Source organism: Saimiri boliviensis, chromosome 8, assembly GCF_048565385.1.
Source record: "Saimiri boliviensis isolate mSaiBol1 chromosome 8, mSaiBol1.pri, whole genome shotgun sequence".
In the NCBI taxonomy this organism is placed as follows: domain Eukaryota; kingdom Metazoa; phylum Chordata; class Mammalia; order Primates; family Cebidae; genus Saimiri; species Saimiri boliviensis.
Genome location: NC_133456.1, coordinates 124,331,699 through 124,353,552, shown reverse-complemented (window position 1 = coordinate 124,353,552; position 21,854 = coordinate 124,331,699). Strand labels below are relative to the sequence as shown.

General features: G+C 42.2%; 2 protein-coding genes across 5 annotated transcripts in view; one reads left to right on the top strand and one right to left on the bottom strand.

Annotated features, from left to right (window-relative positions):
- The window catches only part of EPC1 (enhancer of polycomb homolog 1), a 112,007-nt gene that overhangs the window by 12,677 nt on the left and 77,476 nt on the right, over nucleotides 1-21,854 (top strand). Inside the window, exon 1 of one of the 4 annotated variants that reach the window (XM_039478795.2) lies at nucleotides 20,999-21,474. The exons of 2 other annotated variants lie outside the window; for them this stretch is intronic. In XM_039478795.2, the coding sequence (XP_039334729.1) occupies nucleotides 21,322-21,474 (153 nt within the window). In that variant the 5' untranslated portion in view covers nucleotides 20,999-21,321. Of the gene's footprint in view, nucleotides 1-20,998; nucleotides 21,475-21,854 lie in introns of those variants that run through there. One more of the 4 variants, XM_039478796.2, reaches the window with a different exon arrangement.
- On the bottom strand, nucleotides 9,443-21,265 carry LOC141585301 (uncharacterized). The gene is made up of 3 exons (XM_074403516.1): nucleotides 21,165-21,265; nucleotides 20,477-21,057; nucleotides 9,443-12,615 (listed from the first exon to the last, which is right to left on the bottom strand). Exons 1-3 carry the CDS (start codon nucleotides 21,263-21,265, stop codon nucleotides 12,599-12,601), a joined length of 699 nt encoding a protein of 232 aa, XP_074259617.1. The 3' UTR covers nucleotides 9,443-12,598.

Here is a 21,854-nt window from a genome sequence, read left to right as displayed (position 1 = left end):
AAGTTCCCTACTGAAAAAGTGGGGAAACTTGGAGGAAAAAATCATTTTAAAATGAAATGAAAGTTTAATATACATATTATTTTATATGCCAAATATATGGAATTTTAAATTTTGAGTTTTTATGATTATGAAATCTTCTGGACTTTTAAATAAAAATGTTTTTCTTTCTACAATTCGAAACTATCTACATTTAATCACATTTTTCTAGTGAAACTCATCTCTTACTAACCTTTTTAAAAGTTTATTCAGCTCTGTTTTCAAATTTTTTATTTCAAAAAGCTTGGGGCCAGGTGCAGTGGCTCATGCCAGTAATCCCAGCAGTTTGTGAGGCCAAGGTGGGCAGATCACTTGAGGTGAGGAGTTTGAGACCAGCCTGGCCAACATGACGAAAACCTCTACTAAAAATACAAAAATTAGCTTGACGTGGTGGCTAGCACCTGTAATTCCAGGAATTTGGGAGGCTGAGGCAGGAGAATCACTTGAACCCAGGAGACGGAGGTTGCAGTGAGCCAAGATCACATCACTGCATTCTAGCCTGGGCAACAGAGCAAGACTCTTTCTCAAAAATAAATAAATAAAAAGTTTGGGTGGTTAATGATGTTAAGAGTGGAAAACTGGAAACTTCCATGTAGATTTTTTTTTTTTTTTAAGCTCTGGAATTTACCATGGCAAAGGCTACGTTATACTCACCTGAAATCTCTCTCTCCAATGTGTGCGTAAGACAGTAGCACACTGCTTCATACCCTCACACTTAAGGAGAAATCTGTCTTGTGTTCCTTCGTGATTCTTTCAATGTCTGTCACACGTTTCGAAGGTTGTCAAGGTCACTGTGTGGGCTGCACTTTGTGTGCTGCTTTTGTCCTCTTATTTCGCCTTTTTATATATACTTCTTTCCATGTGTTAATATAATAGCTCATATTTGTCACTTTAAATGGCCAAATAAATTGATGGCAGACTATTCTCATGGTTATTGAATACTGATTTCCAATTTTAATAAGGAATATCTGAAACAATGAATAAATTTACGGCTTAAGCTGGTTAACATGAAACTTTCTTCAATATCATAATTGAAAATAAACTGTACTGTAAAGTAACTTTATGAAAAGTTATATTTTTTATTTTAATCATTTGTAAATATGGGCATATAAAGATATTAAATTATTTTAAATGTTACCTTTCAAACCAGAGTTTACGAGCAGGGTGTGCCTGTTTCTGTTGCAGGAAGTTCAGTTCACTAAGGGCAAGAACAAAGAACAACATTTTCTTTTATATCTCCCCTGGCTTATCATACGATGCTTGCACAGATGTGGGGCCCAATAAACAAAACAAGGTTAGGAAAACTTATCAAAGCATATGAAACATAAGCTTTTTTTTTTTTTTTTGATAGTTAGATCTCTGTCACCCAGGCTGGAATTCAGTGGCATGATCTTGGCTCAGTGCAACCTCTGCCTCCCAGGTTCAAGTGATTCTCCTGCTTCAACCTCTTGAGTAGCTGGGACTACAGGTGTGCACCACCATGCCCAGCCAACTTTTTTTTTTTTTAGTAGAGACGGGGGTTTCACCATGTGGGCCATGCTGGTCTTGAACTCCTGACCTCAAATGATCCACCCGCCTCAGCCTACCAAAGTGCTAGGATTACATGCATGAGCCACTGTGCCTGGCCTAAATATACTCTTTATACTTCCATCATATGTTTCAAATTGTTAAACTGGTTCAAGTGTGACTGTTATTGTTCTTCTTCTTGTTTGGTATTTTTCTCAGTGCCTAAGTAAGACTGTGTTAATTACATTCTTAATTTATTACATAGAAATTTTCCGTACTTTCTCATGAGACTATCAGACTAACTGAAGATCTTTTATTACTAGATGGTTATTTTGATCTCCTTTAGCCTTTATTCTTTTTTTTTTTTTTTTTTTTTTTTTTTTTTTTTTTTTGAGACGAGTTTGCATCTTTTCCTATTAATTCTGAATCCTTGTTATCTAGTTTTAATGACATATTTATAAATGACACAGATTCTTCAAATCACATTTGACAACACTTAAGGCAGAGCTAACTACTCTATAAGAACATTTTGTTTAAGCCTTGAAGTGTCACCAATTACTAACTAATAGGCCATAACTTCTGTGACTCAGTCATTGAAATTATGTTCTCTAGGGCACATCTTCCAGAACTTTATTTTCTCTTCTACTTCTCATAAGTGCTTTCTCTACTATGTAAACCAGGAATAGCTAATGTTTTGGCTTCCCTGGGCCACCTTGGAAGAAGCAGAATTGTCTTGGGCCATAAAATATACAAACAATAGCTGATAAGCTAAAAAAAAAAAAAAAAAAAAAACCCAAAAAAAATCTCATAATATTTTAGGAAAGTTTAGGAATTTGTGTTGGGCTGCATGCGAAGCTGTCCTGGGCTGCGTGTGTCCCACAGGCCACAGGTTGGAAGGCTGCAGGTGGGACAATCTTGATAAACATATTTACTAAAGGCATAATTTCTTTAGAAATCATGTCTCAAAGTAAACTATCTTTTATTAGCTTTTTACATTTAAGAAATTTCATGTATCCCTTTTCTCTATTTTCTACAAACTACAGAAAAATAATGATAATAAAATTTGAGAGTTAAAAGAGATGGGAAGGGTCGAGTCTTACTCCTTCTTTCCAAAGTTGAGGAGATGGAAGCCCAGGGAGGTTAACATCAAGATCATATAACTGGGTGGTGGCAGAGCCAGTATTGAAACTTACATTCTTTAAAATAAAAGCTGGCAAATAACTATGTAATACAAGTAAGGTAACCTAGCATGGATTAAATTTTAATTCATCAATGACTAATTATAAAAGTGTTAAATGGCTTAAAATTTTTTTTTTGCTTTTTCTCTATACATAAAATTGTTCTGTTTTTTATTTCCACTGAGAATTAAGAAACGAGAATATTTTAAGAAACGCCATTATACAGGGGATAGTTCAAAATTCATGCTGAAGGGCTACTGCTTTTCAAGTGGATCATGCAAGTTTAGCTATCTGAAAAAGTGCACTTATTGGAACAACTCAAGAAAACAAAGGGAAAGAGTTCTGTTAAGAAGAAGGGAAACTGCATATTGAAAATACACACGATAGTGTCCCCCAAAGCCTGGCGTAAAGAAGTATATATGTACATGTGTGCTTGAACTAGTATTTTTGAGAATGAAAAGAGAAAGGATAGTGTTTGAGAAGGAACACTTTTTTTAAAAATTCAGAATAGCAATTCTTCATTTTAAAGGTCTAAGTCTTTCGTTTTTTTGTTCAAGGGAAAGAATGACTGAGAGCTAGTGTAAACCCAGGTTAGCATTTATGTTAAAATGAAGGTAATTAGAACCTAGCTCAGGCTACTCAGGGGCCACCGACTTTCCACACTACACCGAAAATTACTCCTTACTTTTTCTTCCAGAAAAAATGGGCTGGGCACGGTAGCTCAAGCCTGTGGTCCCAGCACTTTGGGAGTCTGAGGGAGGCAGATTCCTTGAGCTCAGGAGATCAAGACCAGCCTGGGCAATGTGGCAGAAATATACAATTTTCTCTGCAAAATACAAAAATTACCCAGGTGTGATGGCACATGCCTGTAGTCCCAGGTACTTAGGAGGCTGAGGTGGAACAATTATCTGAGCCTACGAGGTCAAGGTTGCAGTGAGCTGAGATTGTGCCACTGTACTCTGGCCCAGGTGACAGAGTAAGACCCTATCTCAGAAAAGAAGAGAGAGAGAAAAAAAGAGAAAGAAAAGGCCGGGCGCGGTGGCTCAAGCCTGTAATCCCAGCACTTTGGGAGGCCGAGGTGGGTGGATCACGAGGTCGAGAGATCGAGACCATCCTGGTCAACATGGTGAAACCCCGTCTCTACTAAAAATACAAAAAAAAATTAGCTGGGCATGGTGACGCGTGCCTGTAATCCCAGCTACTCAGGAGGCTGAGGCAGGAGAATTGCCTGAACCCAGGAGGCGGAGGTTGCGGTGAGCCGAGATCACGCCATTGCACTCCAGCCTGGGTAACAAGAGTGAAACTCTGTCGTGAAAGAAAGGAAAGAGAAAGAAAAGAAAGAAGGAAGAGAAAGAAGGAAGGAAGAAAGGAAGGAAGGAAAGAGCGAGAGAGAAAAGTGCAAAGCTGGGCATGTTGGCTCACACCTGTAATCCCAGCACCTTGGGAGGCCGAGGCGGGTGGACTGCTTGAGTCCAAAGTTCAAGACCAGCCTGAGCAACATGGTGAAACCTCGTCTCTAGTAACAATACCAAAATCTAGCCAGGCGTGGTGGCATGCACCTGCAGTCCCAGCTATTTGGGAGGCTGAGGTGGGAGGTTGGCTTGAGGAGAGGTAGAGGTTGCAGTGAGCTGAGATTGCATCAGTGTACTCCAGCCTGGGCATCAGAGCCAGACCCTGCTGAAAGAAAAGAAAAGAAGAAAGGAAAGAAAGAAAGAGAAAGAAAAAAAGAAAGAAGGAAAGAGAGAGAAAGAGAGAGGAAGGAAGGAAGGAAGGAAGGAAGGGGAAATGCAGCTCAGGTGACAGAGCACGGCCCTGCCTCAAAAAAAAAAAAAAAAGGAAAAAGAAAAATGCTCAGTTTTTTTTCTGAAATAATAATAACAATGTCTAATACTTATTGAAATCTTATTATAATGACAGGTGCTGAAGAGATCTTACATGATTTTATAGAAATTAAATGAGGTAATACTTGTAAAATACCCAGCCCAAAGTAACAACTCAGAGAATTTGGTTACATGAATGATTTATTGATTCCAAACAACAGTAGAGGAACAAAAAAATTGCTTCTAGGTTTTTTGACTGGGCTATGAATAAATGGACTTAAGACAGACTAACAAGAGAAAAACCGTATTTCATTATATAGATACACCTCACAAAATATGAGACTCAAAAAAGGGTCAGATGCTGGAAGCTTGTATAGCATCCTTAGCTACAGAAAAGAATAGGAGCTAGCGGCTTTTGATGGTGGTGAGCAGTGGGGAGCACACAAATAACGGGAGGATGAGGGAAGGAATCATATGGGGAATAAAGATTGTCTTGTTACGCATATAAAATATCTCTCAGGTAATAAAAGTTGTCTGGAACAGCCCTCTTCCTGTTACAGACACTTCTGCTAATATAGGTTTCCTTTATAATATAAATTTCTTTTACAAAAGAAATTTTGTAAAAGATATTTATGTCTATAAAAACCTGCATTTCCTTATAATGCAGGTTCAGTAGCTGGATACTTGCAGAGTTCACTTAACAAGAGAAGTATGGTATAAAGAAGGTGACTTTTTGGCTGGGTGCTATGGCTCATGCCTGTAATCCCAGCACTTTGGGAGACCGAGGCAGGAAGATCACGAGGTTGGGAGTTCAAGACCAGCCTGGCCAACATGGTGAAATCCTGTCCCTACTAAAAATACAAAATTAGGCCTGGCACTGTAGCTCACGCCTGTAATCCCAGCACTTTGGGAGGTTGAGGCGGGTGGATCATGAGGTCAGGAGTTCAAGACCAGCCTGGCCAAGATGGTGAAACCCCATCTCTACTAAAAACACAAAAATTAGCCAGGTGCGGTGGTAGGAACCTGTAATCCCAGCTACTTGAGAGGCTGAGGCAGAAGAATTTCTTGAACCCGGGAGGTAGAGGTTGTAGTGAGCAGAGATTACACCACTGCACTCTAGCCTGGGTGACAGGGCAAGACCCTGTCTCAAAAAAAAAAAAAAAAAAAAAAAAAAAAAAAAAAAAGAACCAGGCATAGTGGCGAATGCCTGTAATCTCAGCTACTCGGGAGGCTGAGGCGGGAGAATTGCTTGAACCTGGGAGGCAAAAGTTGCAGTGAGCGATGATGGTGCCACTGCACTCCAGTCGGGGCAACAGAGAGAGACTCCATCTCAAAAAAAAAAAAAGAAAAAGAAAAAGAAAAAGAAAGAAGAAGTACAGGCTTCCTGCCTTAAGGGTGCTGCTTCACTTCTGGAGCAGAAAATAGCACTTTTAAAAGGGGGCCTAACATGAATGGCACACAAGGGAAGAAGCAAGTAGGTGGGGCATCCATGTGCTAGCTTGGTGCCTTATCTACCAGGCAGTTGAGTTGGCATCTTCATGGGCCAAAAACTATCCAGCTGGGAGAGAGTTTCGTATTGGGCATACTGTGTTAGTTTGTTCTTGCATTGCTATAAATACCTAAGACTAGGTAACTTATAAAGAAAAGAAACTTAATTGGCTCATGCTTCTGCAGGCTTTATGGGAAGCATGATGCTGACATCTGCTCAGCTTATGAGGAGGCCTCAGGAAACTTATAGTCATGGTGGAAGGTAAAGGGGGAGTGAGGCTCTCACTGCCAGAGCAGGAGAAAGAGAGAGAGAGAGGAGGGAGGTGCTATTAAACAACCGGATCTTGTGAAAACTAACTATCATGTGAACAGCACCAAGAAGATGGTGCTAAACCATTCACGAGAGATCCACCCCCATGATCTCCCACCAGTCCTCAGCACCAACATCAGGGATTACAGTTCAGCATGAGAGTTTGGCAGGGACACATATCCAAACTATATCACATACTTTTGTTACCAGAAAGGGGTCCCAATCCAGAACTCAAGAGAGGATTCTTGGCTCTCGTGCAAGAAAAAATTCAAGGCAAGGTCATAGAGTAAAGCAAAAGTCAGTTTATTAAGAAAGTAAAGGAATGAAAGAATGGCTACTCCTTAGTCAGGGCTGCTGGTGCCCATTTTTATGGTTATTTCTTAAGTAACTGTTAAACACGGGGTGGATCATTAATACCTCTTTTTAGACCATATAGGTAACTTCCTGACGTTGCCATGGCATTTGTAAACTGTCATGATGCTGGTGGGCCTTTGTTAGGAGCATGTTTTTAAAGGCAAAGGGGAACAAGGAAAGGGTTGTTTGACGGGAATTCTCATTGGTTTACAGAGACCACATTGATTACTGATTGGCTATACTTTCTTTCTTTCTTTTTTTTTTTTTTTTTTTTGCCAGACTTTCGCTCTGTTGTCCAGGCTGGAGTGCAGTGGTGCAATCTCAGCTCACTGTAATCTCCACCTCTCCAATTCAAATGATTCTCTTACCTCAGCCTCCCAAGCAGCTGGGATTACAGGTGCTCCCCACCACAGCCAGCTGATTTTTTGTATTTTTAATAGCGACGGAATTTCACCATGTGGTCCAGGCTGGTCTCCAGCTGCTGACGTCAGGTGACCCACCCACCTCAACCTCCCAAAGTGCTGAGATTACAGGCATGAGTCACTGCGCCCGGCCTGGCTATACGTTGTTGAACTACAGAGTATAAGTTATGGTGTACAGTATGTCCAGTATTGTTAGCTTAATTTATAGCTACTTGGTGTCAGTCTAAAACTCCCAACAAGTGGCTCCAAGAGAGTTATTTAGCTGAAGCGGGAGGTGGGACATGACTGCTGTCGCATTTCAGTGCCTCTCTGGGCCTGCTGATAATGTAAAGGAGCTTCTATTCCTCAGATAGAAAGCTTTTTTTTCTTTCTCAAAGCTCCTGCATATCATTTGCTAGCAACCTTTATTGTTGCTTTTAAAAAGGGGAAATCAATGAGCAGAGAAAATTCAGGGGGAAAAAAACATTTTTATTGATGTTTCTGGGGTGGTAATAAGGAAGAGGCTTCATGTTGAAAATTACAGCAGTAAAAATTATAATACAGGTAAATTTCTTATCATAAAATAATGCAAACATATCATAGCTTTCCTAAACTTTGCATTGTACTAGACATTCTTTAGCGTACCGTGAAGAAATATGGCAAGCTAAGTTAAAAGGGGTGGAGAAAAGACCATTTAAAAAATATGTAAAATATGTGAATTTTGGTTTTGTCCGGAGACTTCCTTTTTAAGAAAACATTCGAAGGGCCCAACTCTAGCAGACAAATCTGTGATTAATTACATGATTTGGACAGGTCCTAGATTTTCTGTTCTAATGTGTTTTTTTTTGGGGGGGGGGGGAATGTGTCCCTTTCCCAACCACAGTGGTGAAATTGAAATAAAATGATATTCTTCTTTAAACTTGCATGGCACTTTGGAATTTTCAAAGATTTTTCACCATATTGTCTCATGTGTTGTTCATAATGGCCTAACGGGAAGAGAACGAATATTCTGTAGACCATGCACGTTGAGATACTTATGGCTCAGAGATCAAATCCTTTCTATAGAGTCCTGCTGATAAATGGTAAATACTAGATTCGGATCCAGATCAGCAAATATGGAAGCCGGTGTTCCTTCCAGTAAATCCTGCTGTGTCTCACTACACTATGAGGCTGCCTTGAATGCCAACTGTTACTTGTCATTGAACTGTTTTCACACACAGCACTCACCCTGAGGCAAACAGCAGCAACCTGTGCAGAGGCCCTGACCCCCTGGGGAGCTAGCTTGACCAGATTAGGAGATTAGGCAGGCACTGTGCAACCACCAGATGAAATCAATTGGCAATGAGAGGAAAAGAGACAACAGGGCTCCTTGTAGACATATGCATGATACAAAACAACTAAATATACACAGGAATGATACAAAACCACTAATGATACAAACATAAATGAAACAAAACTACTAATGATACAAACATAGGAATGATACAAAACTACTAATGATACAAACATAGGAATGATACAAAACTATTAAATACACATAGGAATGATACAAAACCACTAATGATACAAACATAAATGATAGGAAACTACTAATGATACAAACATAGGAATGATACAAAACTACTAAATATACATAGCAATGATACAAAACTACTTAATGATACAAACATAAATGATTTGACAAAACTACTGATACAAACATAAGAATGATACAAAAATACTAATAATACAAACCTATGAATGATACAAAACTACTAAATGGAAACAAAACAAAAAGATCTCAGAAGGTGAATGTTCTCTTATTTAAAATTAATTTTATATAGTATCTTCCAGATTTCATATGAGGATTTCTTTTTTTTCCCTTAGTTAAGAGTTTTCAAGCCTTTACAACACAATATTATGTTGTATACTATACATATAAAAAAGAAATCTAAGAAAAGTGAGCTATTAAAAAAAATAGGGTAAAAAATATCCTTAAAAAAAATAGCTTATGTTTGCCAGGTGTGGTGGCTCACGACTGTAATTACAGCACTTTAGGAGGCCAAGGTGGGCAGATCACATGAGGTCAGGAGTTTAAGACCAGCCTGACCAACATGGTGAAATCCCGTCTCTACTAAAATTATATATTAAAAAAAATTAGCCGGGCGTGGTAGTGGACACCTGTAATCCCAGCTACTCTGTAGGCTGAGACAGGAGAATTGCTTGAACCCAGTAGATGGAGATTGTAGTGAGTTGATGTGGTGCCACTGCACTCCAGACTGGGCAACAGAATGAGACTCCATCTCAAAAAAAAAAAAAAAATATATATATATATATATATATATATATATATATATATATATATGTGTGTGTTTATTAAGCATAACTTTTGTGTCAATCCCATGCTATGCTGTTTTTGTTGAATTCTGTTCTTGAATTTCTTGCAATTCTGTTATGATTCCTATTTTATGGATGGAGAAACTGCAGTTCAAAAGCTTAAGTTAGTGTCAAAATCTTATAATTAAAACTCAGTGTATTCATTTTACTCGAGAAATTTCTGGAAACAAATGTAGCTAAACGTTTCTAGTGAAATTTGTTATTAAACCACATATACCATCAAAGTGCAGCAATCTGCTTAGTTCTGGTACCTGCCAGAATTTCATCCAGTTTTATATTTAAATGTTTTATATTACACAATTTTTAGCAGGATAAAAATATTTTAAGGCAGTAATAAAGATAATATTTTACATTTATAAGATCTTTATGCCTTTTCAAATTTATGTGGCAGACTTAATTAAATGGATAACTTTATTGGAAAAACTTCTATTTCCTTGTATTGCCTAGAATGAAGTTTCCTCAAGTGTGCTCTTACAGAACTAAAGGTAATCATTAATGGTGTATAGAAAGCGGTTCTATGGTCAGAGAACTTTGGAAAATACTGTGCTAAGCATCAGTAAGTGGGTTTCTTTTCTGCAGGACTTCTCTAAGCCTATATATGGTGAGCCTATACCTATCTTAAAGAGGAAGATTTAATAAGCAGTATTTCCCTAACTTATTAGTTTTATATGTAATTCTTTACCTAACTCTCATTTCAGAACATCAGCAATTTATGGAGCCTCGTTTTAGAAAATGCTAAACTAGTATCTGGGAAGAAATACTGATATTTAAAACCTAGGTGCTTGTCATCTACTCAGATGGACCATGAAGAGGCTAACCTTCATCTGTGTAGACTTGGCACAATTATTATTCAAAGAACAGTGATTTGTCCTATGCCGTAAACTGTGAAAATTTAAAACCATTTTCTTTCCTTTTTTTTTTTGAGACCAGGTCTCACTCTGTTGCCCAGGCTGGAGTGCAGTGATGCAATCACAGCCCACTACAGTCTCAATCTCCTGAGCTCAAGTGATCCTCCCACCTTGGCCTCCCATGTAGCTAGGACTATAGGTGTGTGCCAGCACACCCTGGCTAATTTTTGTACTTTTTGTAGAGATGAGGTCTTACTATGTTGCCCAGGCTGGTCTCAAACTCCTGGGTGCAAGTGATCCTCCTGCCTCAGCCTCAAAAGGTTCTAGGTTTATAGGTGTGAAACACATCTAGCCTAAACCCATTTTTTATTGTAAATGTACTATTCAGATTATATGTGTTCTTTATAATAATGAAAAGTTAGTAGATTCTATACTTTAAGATAGCTGTGCTTAAGTAAATTATTTTACAGATGTTGGATAATATCTCTATTAAATAACAGAAGAGTATTTAATGAGATGGGAGCATTCTCAAATTATACTGAGAATTAGGCTGGGCACAGTGGCTCATGCCTGTAATCCCAGCGCTTTGGGAGGCCAAGGTGGGCAAATCACTAGGTCAAGAGATCAAGACCATCCTGGCCAACACAGTGAAGCCCCGTGTCTACTAAAAATACAAAAATTAGCTGAGTGTGGTGACATGGACCTGTAATCTCAGCTACTCGGGAGGCTGAGGCAGGAGAATCTCTTGAACCCGGGAGGTGGAATTTGCAATGAGTGCAGATCTCAGCATTGTACTCCAGCCTGGGCAACAGAATAAGACTCTGCCTCAAAAACAAAACAAAACAAAAACAAACAACAACAACAAATATACATATATATATATATGGGGGAAGAAAGAGAGAGAGAGAGAGAGAGAGACAGAGAGAGAGACAGAGAGAGACAGAGACAGAGAGAGAGGGTGGGGGGGTAAAGGCCACAAAACAGAATAAACAGTATTATCTCAATAGTGTAAAACAAGCCAATGAAAAGCAAAAACAAAAACTAACAAGTGGGGGCAGGCATGGTGACTCACACCTATAATTCCAGCACTTTAGAAGGCTGAGAGGCAGGAGAACCACTTTAGGCCATGAGTTCAAGATCAGCCCAGCCAACATAGCAAGACCCTGTCTCTAGGAAAAAAATTTAAAAATTATCCAGCCATGGTGGCATGCACCTGTAATCCCAGCTACTGGAGGCTGAGAGGCAAGAGGATCAGGTGAGTCCAGGAGTTTGAGGCTGCAGTGAGCTGTGACAGCACAACTGCCCTGCAGCCTGGGTCGTAGAATGAGATCCTGTATCAAGAGAACAACAAAACTAACAAACAAAACCAGAAAAGACCAGAAGAAACAGAAACACAAAATGTTAACCTTATTATAAATAAATCAATTAAAACCAAAAATATTATCTCATTCCAACATACATCCTGCTGCAGTGCCACTGTCTTATTTTTTGGTGTTTTGTGTTTGGGAAACCAGATTCAAAAGAAACCTTAAGATCTGGATGTGGCTTTTACCTGTGTCAGTAACTCACATAGACAAGTCAGGTAGGTCTTTGGTTTCCAAGCTTCTACAGCTTTAACTCTGGAAGATAGGTCACGTACTCTCTTCTAACGTGGGAGGTGCTGCTCGTGATAGCTACTCTGTGTCCCTGGCTATGTCCCGAAGCTTAACTGATTTCTGGCTTCAAAGTGGTCTCATCCTTATGATCAAGTACTTGAACAATGATTACAGGAGGGTACTGGGAAATCACTTTTGGGGGCTTTGGTAAATATTTAATCAACGTGCGCAGGTAACACTAGGCCTATACCTCTTCCAATTCACGGCTCAGCTCACAGAGTCTATTTTCCTCCCACGGTGTCCTAAAGAAATTGGGTTTGCTGTGACCTCATTCTTTTTGGTTTTCCTCGATTGCCTCCTTGAAATGCCGACCTCGTTTGGCTTGTCTCCAGGCATCTCTCAGCCTCTCCCTCTGTTCTTTTCCTGGGTATCTTCTAGATGTTGGTATTCCCCAGGACTCCACTCTCTATGCCCTCCTTTTTTTTTTTTTTCTTTTTTTGAGACGGAGTTTCGCTCGTTACCCAGGCTGGAGTGCAATGGCGCGATCTCGGCTCACCACAACCTCTGCCTCCTGGGTTCAGGCAATTCTCCTGCCTCAGCCTCCTGAGTAGCTGGGATTCTCTATGCCCTTCTGTTACTCCCTGAATCAGTCTTCACACCAAGAATCCAGCTCCATGGGCTTCCAGTCACTTTTCCTTCCTTGCTAGGAAAGGGAAGGGGAACTAGATTCAGAGTGCTTACCTAAGCAATTGGCACAATGTTACTCAAGGTATCATGGAGAAGCATAAATATGGTGAAAGTTAAAACATTTTATTTCACTAGTCATAATTTGTTAGGTGATAAGAAAGATAATTCTGTACCCCAAGTTTCAGTAAGAAAATAGAATTTCCTTCCTCAGGTTATAAAAGCAAAAGCAATTTATGATATTTTCTCTCTCGAAGCTCTTCTTCCCTGTCTTTGTCTACCACCCATTAATAAATTGTACTTAAACCTTCCAACATACATTTCTACTTCATTAACAATTTTTCTCATTCCTCTAAATTTTGTTTCTTCACCCGTCATGTACCATCTATACCATACTGATTCATATATGCGTTACTTAGTAAAACTAATGCTTAAGTAGTCAGTTCTATCTACAAGAGTGTAAGGCTGGGTGCAGTGGCTTATGCCTATAATCCCAGCACTCTGGGAGGCCAAGGTGGGCAGATCACCTGAGGTCTGGAATTCAAGACCAACCTGGTCAACATGGTGAAACTCCATCTCTACTAATAATACAAAAATTAGCTGGGCATGGTGGCACACACCTGTAATCCCACCTGCTCGGGAGGCTGAGGCAGGAGAATGGCTTAAACCCAGGAGGCAGAGGTTGCAGTGTCCTGGGTTTAAGAAGATCATGCCACTGCACTCCAGGCTGGGCAACTCTGTCTCAAAAAAAAACACCCAGAGTGTAAGGCACTAAAGCACTGAAGTAGCACGTTATTTCCTGTTTTTTGCCTTTCTATCCCTTACAACCTTGCACTAATGTCTGGGCTACACACAGTAATGTCAGTACGTGCCAGTCAATGGGTATAATGGGTTGAAATTAATTTAACATAATCCAGTTATGTTGAGAGAGACCACCAAATATTTTTTAAATGTATATGGTTTAATATGTACATTTTTTAAGATGGACTTCTATTCTGAGAAATTAATCGTGGGGATGAGGCATGGAAAAGACTACTGAATGGTTCCTCGATTAAGTACTAAATTATTATTTTTCAAGTTCAATGGTTTCCCGTTCATGCCTCCCACAACTTCTCTAACTGCAACTAGTAGTATCCTCCTTAGTCGTAGAAGTCTCAGCTGCTTGCCGGCACAGTGAGGAAGAGATCAGATGATTGATAGCAGTGGCCCCCAACCTTTTTTAGCACCAGGAACTGGTTTCATGGGAGACAACTTTTCTATGATCCTGGGGAAGGGGTTGGTTTGGGGATGATTCAAGCACATTATATTTATTGTGCACTTTATTTCTATTATTATGACATTGTAATATATAATGAAAGAATTCTACAACTCACCATAATGTAGAAATAGTGGGAGCCCCGAGCTTGTTTTCCTGCAACTAAGTGGTGGTCCTATGTAGGGACAGTGATGAGAGGCAGTGACAGATGATCAGGCATTAGAGTCTCATAAGGAGCGTGCACCCTAGATCCCTCAAATGTGCATTTCAGAAAAGTGTTTGCGCTCCTGTAAGAATCTAACACTGGGTGAAGCTCGGGTGGTAATGTGGGCATTGGAGAGTGGCTGTAAAGACAGATGAAGCTTTGCTGGCCCACCCACCACCCACCTCTGTGCTGTGTGGCCATTTACACATTACACATTTACCATAAATGTGTAAATCCCAATACATTTACACATTTATTGTGTAAATCCTAAGGTTATAGAACATCTAAACCTTAAGATTTACACAATAAATATGTAAAGACATTACAGGTTAAGGAGGTTATTAAAAAAACCTAAACCTTAGGATTTACACAATAAATATGTAAAGACATTCTATTTAGATTACACAGAAAATCTAAAACGTGGCCAGGTGCGGTGGCTCATGCCTGTAATCCCAGCACTTTGGAAGGCCAAGGTGGGCAGATCACCTGAGGTCAGGAGTTCAAGACCAACCTGACCAATACGGTGAAAGACCGTCTCTACTAAAAATATAAAAATCAGCCAGGCATGGTAGGGGGGCATGTAGTCCCAGCTACTTGTGAGGCTGAGGCAGGAGAATCACTTGAACCTGGGAGACAGAGGTTGCAGTGAGGTGAGACTGCGCCACTGGACTCAAGCTTGGGCAACAGAGCAAGACTCCATCTCAAAAAAAAAAAAAAAAAAAAAAAAATCTAAATCTAATGTAAAAGTGTGGCACCTTTTCTTAAATCTCAGTACTGCTGCAACTACATTCTCAGATAGTCTAATTTGTTTGAGTCATGCATTTTTCATTTCTTTTTTTTGATTAAACTTAATATTGACGATAAACTGAAATAACTTTGAGTCCATCCTGCTACTGTTTGCTAAGATTGATAATTTGCCTTTTATTCTTTTAAGGTACAGATAGATTGTTTCTAGATATATTCTGAATGATTTTATGTGAAAGGTAGTTCTTAAAGATTATGTACAGAATTCCATGCACAAATTACTCAGTAAGGAAATCAGTAGTTCAGATATTGTTCTGTGACACCTTATTAAATATATTGCAATGCAACTGTAATATTTTCTTTCCAACACTTCCTAGATTAAAAAAAAAATACCATAAAGGGCTTCCAGTTTTTGTTTACCTAAATGTTATAGAGGAAGAATTGTTTACAGTCATTTCTTCATGTAGCTTATTATGAAAGTAAAACGCAGGAAGTTAAGAGAAATGATTACCTCCAATGAAAATGTATTCAGTATTCACACTTTTGCAGAATGCTTTAAATTACTGCACTACATCACCTTTTAAATAACATCATTGTGCATTTACACAGCTTAAAGCCATTAATTTCACGTTTCCCAATTAAATACAAATACAGTACCTCACTTTACTATGGCTTCTGTGAGGTTATAGAGACCATATCTTATTTATTATTGTTTCTCCATCACAAACTGCTTTGCCTTAGCTCTTAGTAAACACTCAATAAATATTTGTTGAATGTTTGAAGAAATGAGAAATCCAGACTCCTGCCACAAAAAACAGTATTATGATTTTTAATACATCTTCTTGTCCCATCAAAGAGAGTTTAACTCTTTGCATCACTGTCCATTCTGGTTGTTATTCCCTCCTGCCTGCCTCAGAGAAAGATGGTCCTAAAATTAACCCATGTAAATGATTCTTTGCTTTTAGTATATAAACATGCCCACATCTCTCCTACTTTCCAAAACAATGAAACCCTTGACTTCAAATAGCTACACCTTTCTCTCTCTCTTTGACCTTCATTACCAACCTTCTTAAACATCTCTCTTTTTTGGGGAATGGAGTCTTGCTCTCTCGCCAGGCTGGAGGGCAGTGGTGCAATCTGGGCTTACTGCAAACTCCACCTCCCAGGTTCAAGCAATTCTCCTGCCTCAGCCTCCCAAGTAGTTGCAACTACAGGTGCGCACTACCATATCCAGCTAATTATTGTATTTTTAGAAAAGACAGGGTTTCACTATGTTGGCCAGGATGGTCTCGATCTCTTGACCTTGTGATCCACCCCCCTCAGCCTCCCAAAGTGCTGGGATTACAGGTGCGAGCCACCGCGCCTGGCCCATCTCTGTCTTCAATTCTAGTACTCTCCTCACTTCACTTCAATCTGGGACTGCACTCTGGAATCAGCCACTAGGGATTCTAATCTCAGCGCTGCCTCTCACCAGCTTTGTGGCCATAAGCCAGTCACACAACCACTCTAAACCCAACAGGGCATAACCCATCAGGCTGCCATGAAAATTGAGATAATGCAATTAAAGTATTTCTGTATCACCTGGCACATAGTAAGTGTTCCATAAATGGCAGCTATTCTTCCTGTTGACTGAAAGCATAATAGGTATTCAGAGATGAGGAAGATTGGGGTAGGCTTATTTTGTATCTACCTTACATAGTCAATGTTTCATGGGGGAGATAATATTTGAGTTGGATTTTGAAAGATAATATATTACATCTATAGAATGTTGACTGTGGGCTGGAGATGATTCTAAGTGCTTTACATGGTTTGTTTTACTTAGTGTTCAAAACATTCCTGTGAGACAGGATTTCGGTAGACAGTCAGTCTGAGGCAGGACAAGGAGGACAGACTGAAAAGATTAAGGCCGGGCACAGTGGTCAAACCTGTAATCCCAGCAGGCTGGGAGGCTAAGGCAGGCAGATAACCTGAGATCAGGAGTTTGGGACCAGCCTGGCCAACATATAGTGAAACCCCATCGCTATTAAAAAATATAAAAACTAGTCAGGCATGATGGTAGATGTTTGTAATCCCAGCTACTTGGGAAGTTGAGGTAGGAGAATTGCTCGAACTCGGGGGGCAGAGGTTGCAGTGAGCCGAGATCATGCCACTGTACTCCAGGCTGGGTGACAGAGCAAGACTCCATCTCTCAAAGGAAAATGAATAAATAAATAAATAAGAAAAAGAATGAATAAAAACTCAGAGGCAGGAAAGACATGCTGATTTCTGAAGATGGTGATGAAACTGCTAGCTAGAGTGAGGAGTTTAAGCAATAATTACAAACGATGTTGGACAAACTAGGGCAAAATTATAGGCGGTCTTGACAACCAAACTCTCCAAAATTTGGGTTTATCTAATGGGCAAAATAAAGAGCAGTTATAAAGATATGACGTGGAGAAGGGAAGATACAGAATGGAAGCAGTTGTTGGCACAATGACTTGGTGACATGCACTGTGAAGCCCCAGGGACCCACGGCCTCTGCTTCCACTTGTGGTTACCACTGGCCACCAACAGAAGAGTACCAGCAGTTTCCTGTAAAGTGGGAGATTTAAAAAGGTTTATTGAGGGAATGAATGGGTAAAGGATGGACTCAATAAAGGATGAATGGGAGGCTATTTCTAGGGGTGAAGTGATGAGAGCTGGGACTACGTTTAAGACAATGGAAATGGAAACAGGGAAGTAAATCCTAGAAACAATTTCAAAGAAGAAATCATAAGACTTGGATACATACTGAACATGATAACTATTTAGAACTATATTTCAAATGCATTATTTACTGCTGAATGCAGTGTCAGAGCAGCTGCCTTTGGCACATTCTCTAAGTTTTGTTAAGTAGAAATTCCGCATTTGGAACAGAAACACATTTCTCATGCTATTATATGTAACGATTATTACCATGAAAACTCATGTCTCTTTGCTTTCTACTCCTACTCCATCCACCCAAGTTCTTACCAGTTTTACCTCCTAAGTGGATTGTTGTTGAAGTCTCCTACTAAACTCTGGCCAAATAAACCTCCTCATTCTCAATCATACCTGACAGTTGACGCCTCTCACCCTTTTGTTCATACAGTTGCGTTCCCCCATGAATATTCTTTCTTCTATAATAGCATTTCGTTCCCATGAGCAGTTAGAACCTTAACCATCCTTCAGACTCAGACGGCATGCTGCCTTCTCCATGCTGTCTGATCAACCCAGATGGAACTGGCTGCTCTCTTTTCTGAACTCCCGTAGCTACTGCGTTTCACTATACTGCCTTGCCACTTGGGTAACTGGGTATCCCCTACAATGACGGTATTGTGTGTTACCTGGTTATCCAATACATATTTGTGACATGAATTCAAATCATCTTAAATACTCTAAATCCCTTCCCAAACAAGAGTTTCCCTCTGCCATTAGTGTATGAAGCTTTGCCCTAGTATACGTTTTTTTGCAACATCAAGAATTTCACATCACTTTTCTTGGGGATACTTAGAAAAAGAAGTTTTAAGTTGAGAACAGAAAAGAATTGTTAAAGTCTAAGTACAGGATTAACTTATTTTTCAAGGAATCTTTTGGATGGATAAACAAATCTGAGGAAAACTAAGCCTAAACCTTTTTTGCTGCATCCCTTAAAGTAAAGAGAAGTGAACTGCACAAAAAAGAGGCATGGGGCAGGACACAGTGGCTCACACCTGTAATCCCAGCACTTTGGGAGGCCAAGGTGCGAGGACTGCTCGAGGTCAGGAGTTCAGGCAACATAGGGAGACCATGTCTCTAGAAAAAAAAAATTAGAAATTACCAGGGCACGGTAGGATGTACCATTAGTCCCAGCTACTGATGGCTGAGGCAGGAGGATCGCTTCAGCCCAGGAGTTCAAGGCTGCAGTGAGCCATGATCACAACACTGAACTTAAGCCTGGGAGACAAAGTGAGACACTCTCTCTAAGAAACAAAAATTTCAAAGAAGGATTTTTTTTTTTTTTTTTTAATTTTATAAAAGAGAGACTGGGACTCCAGCTTTGGGTCCTTGGGAACCCAGAAGGACCTGAGAGTTGGAAATCCATGGCATTGAGGAGCTGGATAAAGGAGTGATGAGAAAAAGGTGTCTCTTAGCAGGCATATTATCTGCCAAAAGGCAAGCTGAATCTGTAAACTTATCTCTGAACTTACAATGGAGGGTGATTTTAGACTCTCTAGAGAGTAAGAAATTTATTTGTACTCTACTCATTATTACTATGTAGGATGTGGAAATAGTTATTTTGTTGTTTACTGTTATTTTAATGAGGGTAGAAATAATTCATTTTTTTGGTTCACTCATAAGGCCCTATTTTGCTCTTAAAATCTCAGGCTCTTCAACCATGAATTCAACTACTAGGACTTTTGGAAACCTAACGTTGTAGGCTGGAGAGAGCTGTTAGAATAATATGCAACCAGTATTTTCGGAACTGTTAAAGCTGGCTAACCAGGTGTCATTCCACAGTGAAGCTGGCCATTGCTGAGGTTCCCAGAAAGTGACTGCTCTCTAACGGCTGAGTCTGTGGACACGCCACTGCCCCTGTCTTAAAACACATTTCTTCCCTTCATTTTAATTTTTTTGGCAAAGTTAACCCACACTTATCCTACATGATTTTACCCAGATATCATGCCTTCCAAAAAGTCTCCCCTTGCTACTTTATTAGAGCCACTCCCTGTGTTGGGCACCACTCCTGCCTCTTCCCACAGTGGCCCGGGCTTTCTCTGTAACACTTAGCTGCCGTGTGGCAGTTGCCATTCACGGTTCCTCCTCCCTACTGTGTAAGCTCCTCCAGGAGCCCTGTGGGTGCCAAGCGGACTTGGAAGGCTGAGGGCTCAGTACACACACTCAATACTCATTGAATGAGTAAATGCACTGTCTCTGTATAGGAAATGTAGGTGAACGTCCTTCTGCCTCAGTTAAGTAAGCTGCCAATATCGGAGTTTTAGGATAATTTTGGAGAACTGCAGTTGGCTCTGTTTTCTCCCCACCCGGCGGAGTTAGCTAAAGCAGCCTGGAGGCTAGCAGTTTGCCTGTGTGCCCTGAGCTAGTGACAGTTCATATCAAGTCCAGTATTTAAGGAGCGTGATCACTTTTACTATGTAGTCCCCAGGGAGAAAAGTAGGCTCAAAAACATTTTTGTATCTTTTTGTATCTTGTTGCACAAGAAACAGAATTATGCACCAATATACAAATTGAAACTCGAATTGAAATTTGGCTGCAAATTTATTAAACCCACCCCAACAATCTTACCTATAAAAAAAAAAAAAAAAAAAAAAAAACGAAAAGAGATCTCTGGAAACTCATTTTCATGTGTAATATAAACCGGAGGCCACCAATCATATCCGTCTAAATCAATGACTGCAGTTGTTGTGTGGCGGGAGTACAACAGGTCTTCATATGATTCAGTGTTACAAAGTTTTTCAGCGAACAAATGCTAAGAGTAAGTGTGAACCCAAGGCTAGGATGAAGCCGCACTTTGAGTACAAAATCGTGAGCCAGGCGTGAAGAACTGGCTTTAAATTCTGAAGGAGATCTTGCTTTTCAATGTTACAGCGGTGGGTAATCATTTCCTTTGCTTCTGTTACTGTTAAAAAAGTAAATACGTGTAGATAACAATGCAGGATGAAAAAAAAACACAACTACCTTGTAGCCTCGGATGCCTGTCATTTAGGGGAAGCGCCATGCGTGGGAAACGGATCGATGGCTTGACGCGGCGCCTATAAAACATCACCATGCCGAGCCGCCTCGAGACCCGAGAGTGACCGCGGACAGCAGTGCGCTCCAGGCAGCGTGCGCCCCCCGCGCCGGCCGCGTGCTCGCCGTCCAGCCCTCCGGCGCCCCGCGGCCCCGCGCCCAGGAGCGCCCGTCCGAAGCCCCGCGGCGGCGGCCCCCGCGGTCCGAGCCCGCCCCGCCCCCGCCCCCGGCCGCACTCGCCCCGGCCGCCCTTCCACCCGCCGGCGCGCGGGCGCGGAGAGCTCTCCGCACGGCGGCCGCCCGTCAGAACGCCGCGCCGCGGGGCGCCGGCGTGGGGAGGCGAGCGGCCGGGGAGCGCGGCCCGGCGTCCGCGGAGGGCGGGGGCCCCGGGCGGCGAGGCGCGGGCCGCGAGGCCGGCGGGCGCCGGGGGTTGGCGGGACGCGCGCTCCGTGCCGGCGCCGGCCTCGAGCCCGCGCGCCCTCCCCCCGCCCGCGCGCCCGCGCCGCTGCGCGATGCAGTGTGGGGAATGGCTGGGGTTGGCTGAAGAGCGCACAGTGGAGTTTTAATGTCCGCCATGTTGGCCATGGCGTATTGAAGAGAGCGAGCGAGAGCGGAGCGCAGCGGCACAGCCTCCCGCCCTCCCGGCTGCTGTCCGCGCCCGGACGGCGGGCCCCGCGCTCCGCCCCTGCAGTCCCCGGCCGCGGCCGGCGCGTGGGGACCGAGCCCCCGGTTCTCCATGATCCCGCTGGCCGGGGCCGTTTCCCCAGCGCGGAGAGGGATCTGCTGCGCCTGAGATGAGTAAACTGTCGTTTCGGGCGCGGGCGCTAGACGCCTCGAAGCCGCTGCCGGTCTTCCGCTGCGAGGACCTGCCCGACCTGCACGAGTACGCCTCCATCAACAGGGCCGTGCCGCAGATGCCCACCGGCATGGAGAAGGAAGAGGAGTCGGTACGTGTTAACTCCCCTGTCCGAGCCGGCGCCGGGCCCCGCTCCCCGTGCTGCCCGCGGCGGCGGCGGGGCGGCAGACCCGCACAAAATGGCCGCCATCTTCCCTCCGCCGCCGGCGCTCGGTCGCCGGCCGGGCCTTTACCCCGCCTCCCCCGGCCTCGACCCCCGGCCGCCGCGGCCCAGCGGGGCCCCTCCTGAGGCCACCCGCCGACCCCGGCCGCTTGTACCCGGGTCCCGCGGAGTTCGGGGGCCCGAAAGGCACAAAGGGGTCACGTGACGGCGCTGCCGGCAGCCATTTTGTGTCTCCGTTGTGGGGCTGGGCCTGGTGCATCCGGAGAGGGGTGCGGGCTGGGCGGCGGTGGGGGGGCGGCGAGCCGGGC

Excerpts from the sequence above, each read along its gene's own strand:
- LOC141585301 (XM_074403516.1), bottom strand. The coding sequence starts at position 21,265 with ATGGAGAACCGGGGGCTCGGTCCCCACGCGCCGGCCGCGGCCGGGGAC. Across the intron at positions 21,058-21,164 it reads CGCGGACAGCAGCCGGGAGG|CCATTCCCCACACTGCATCG; the intron begins GCGGGAGGCTGT and ends AGCCAACCCCAG.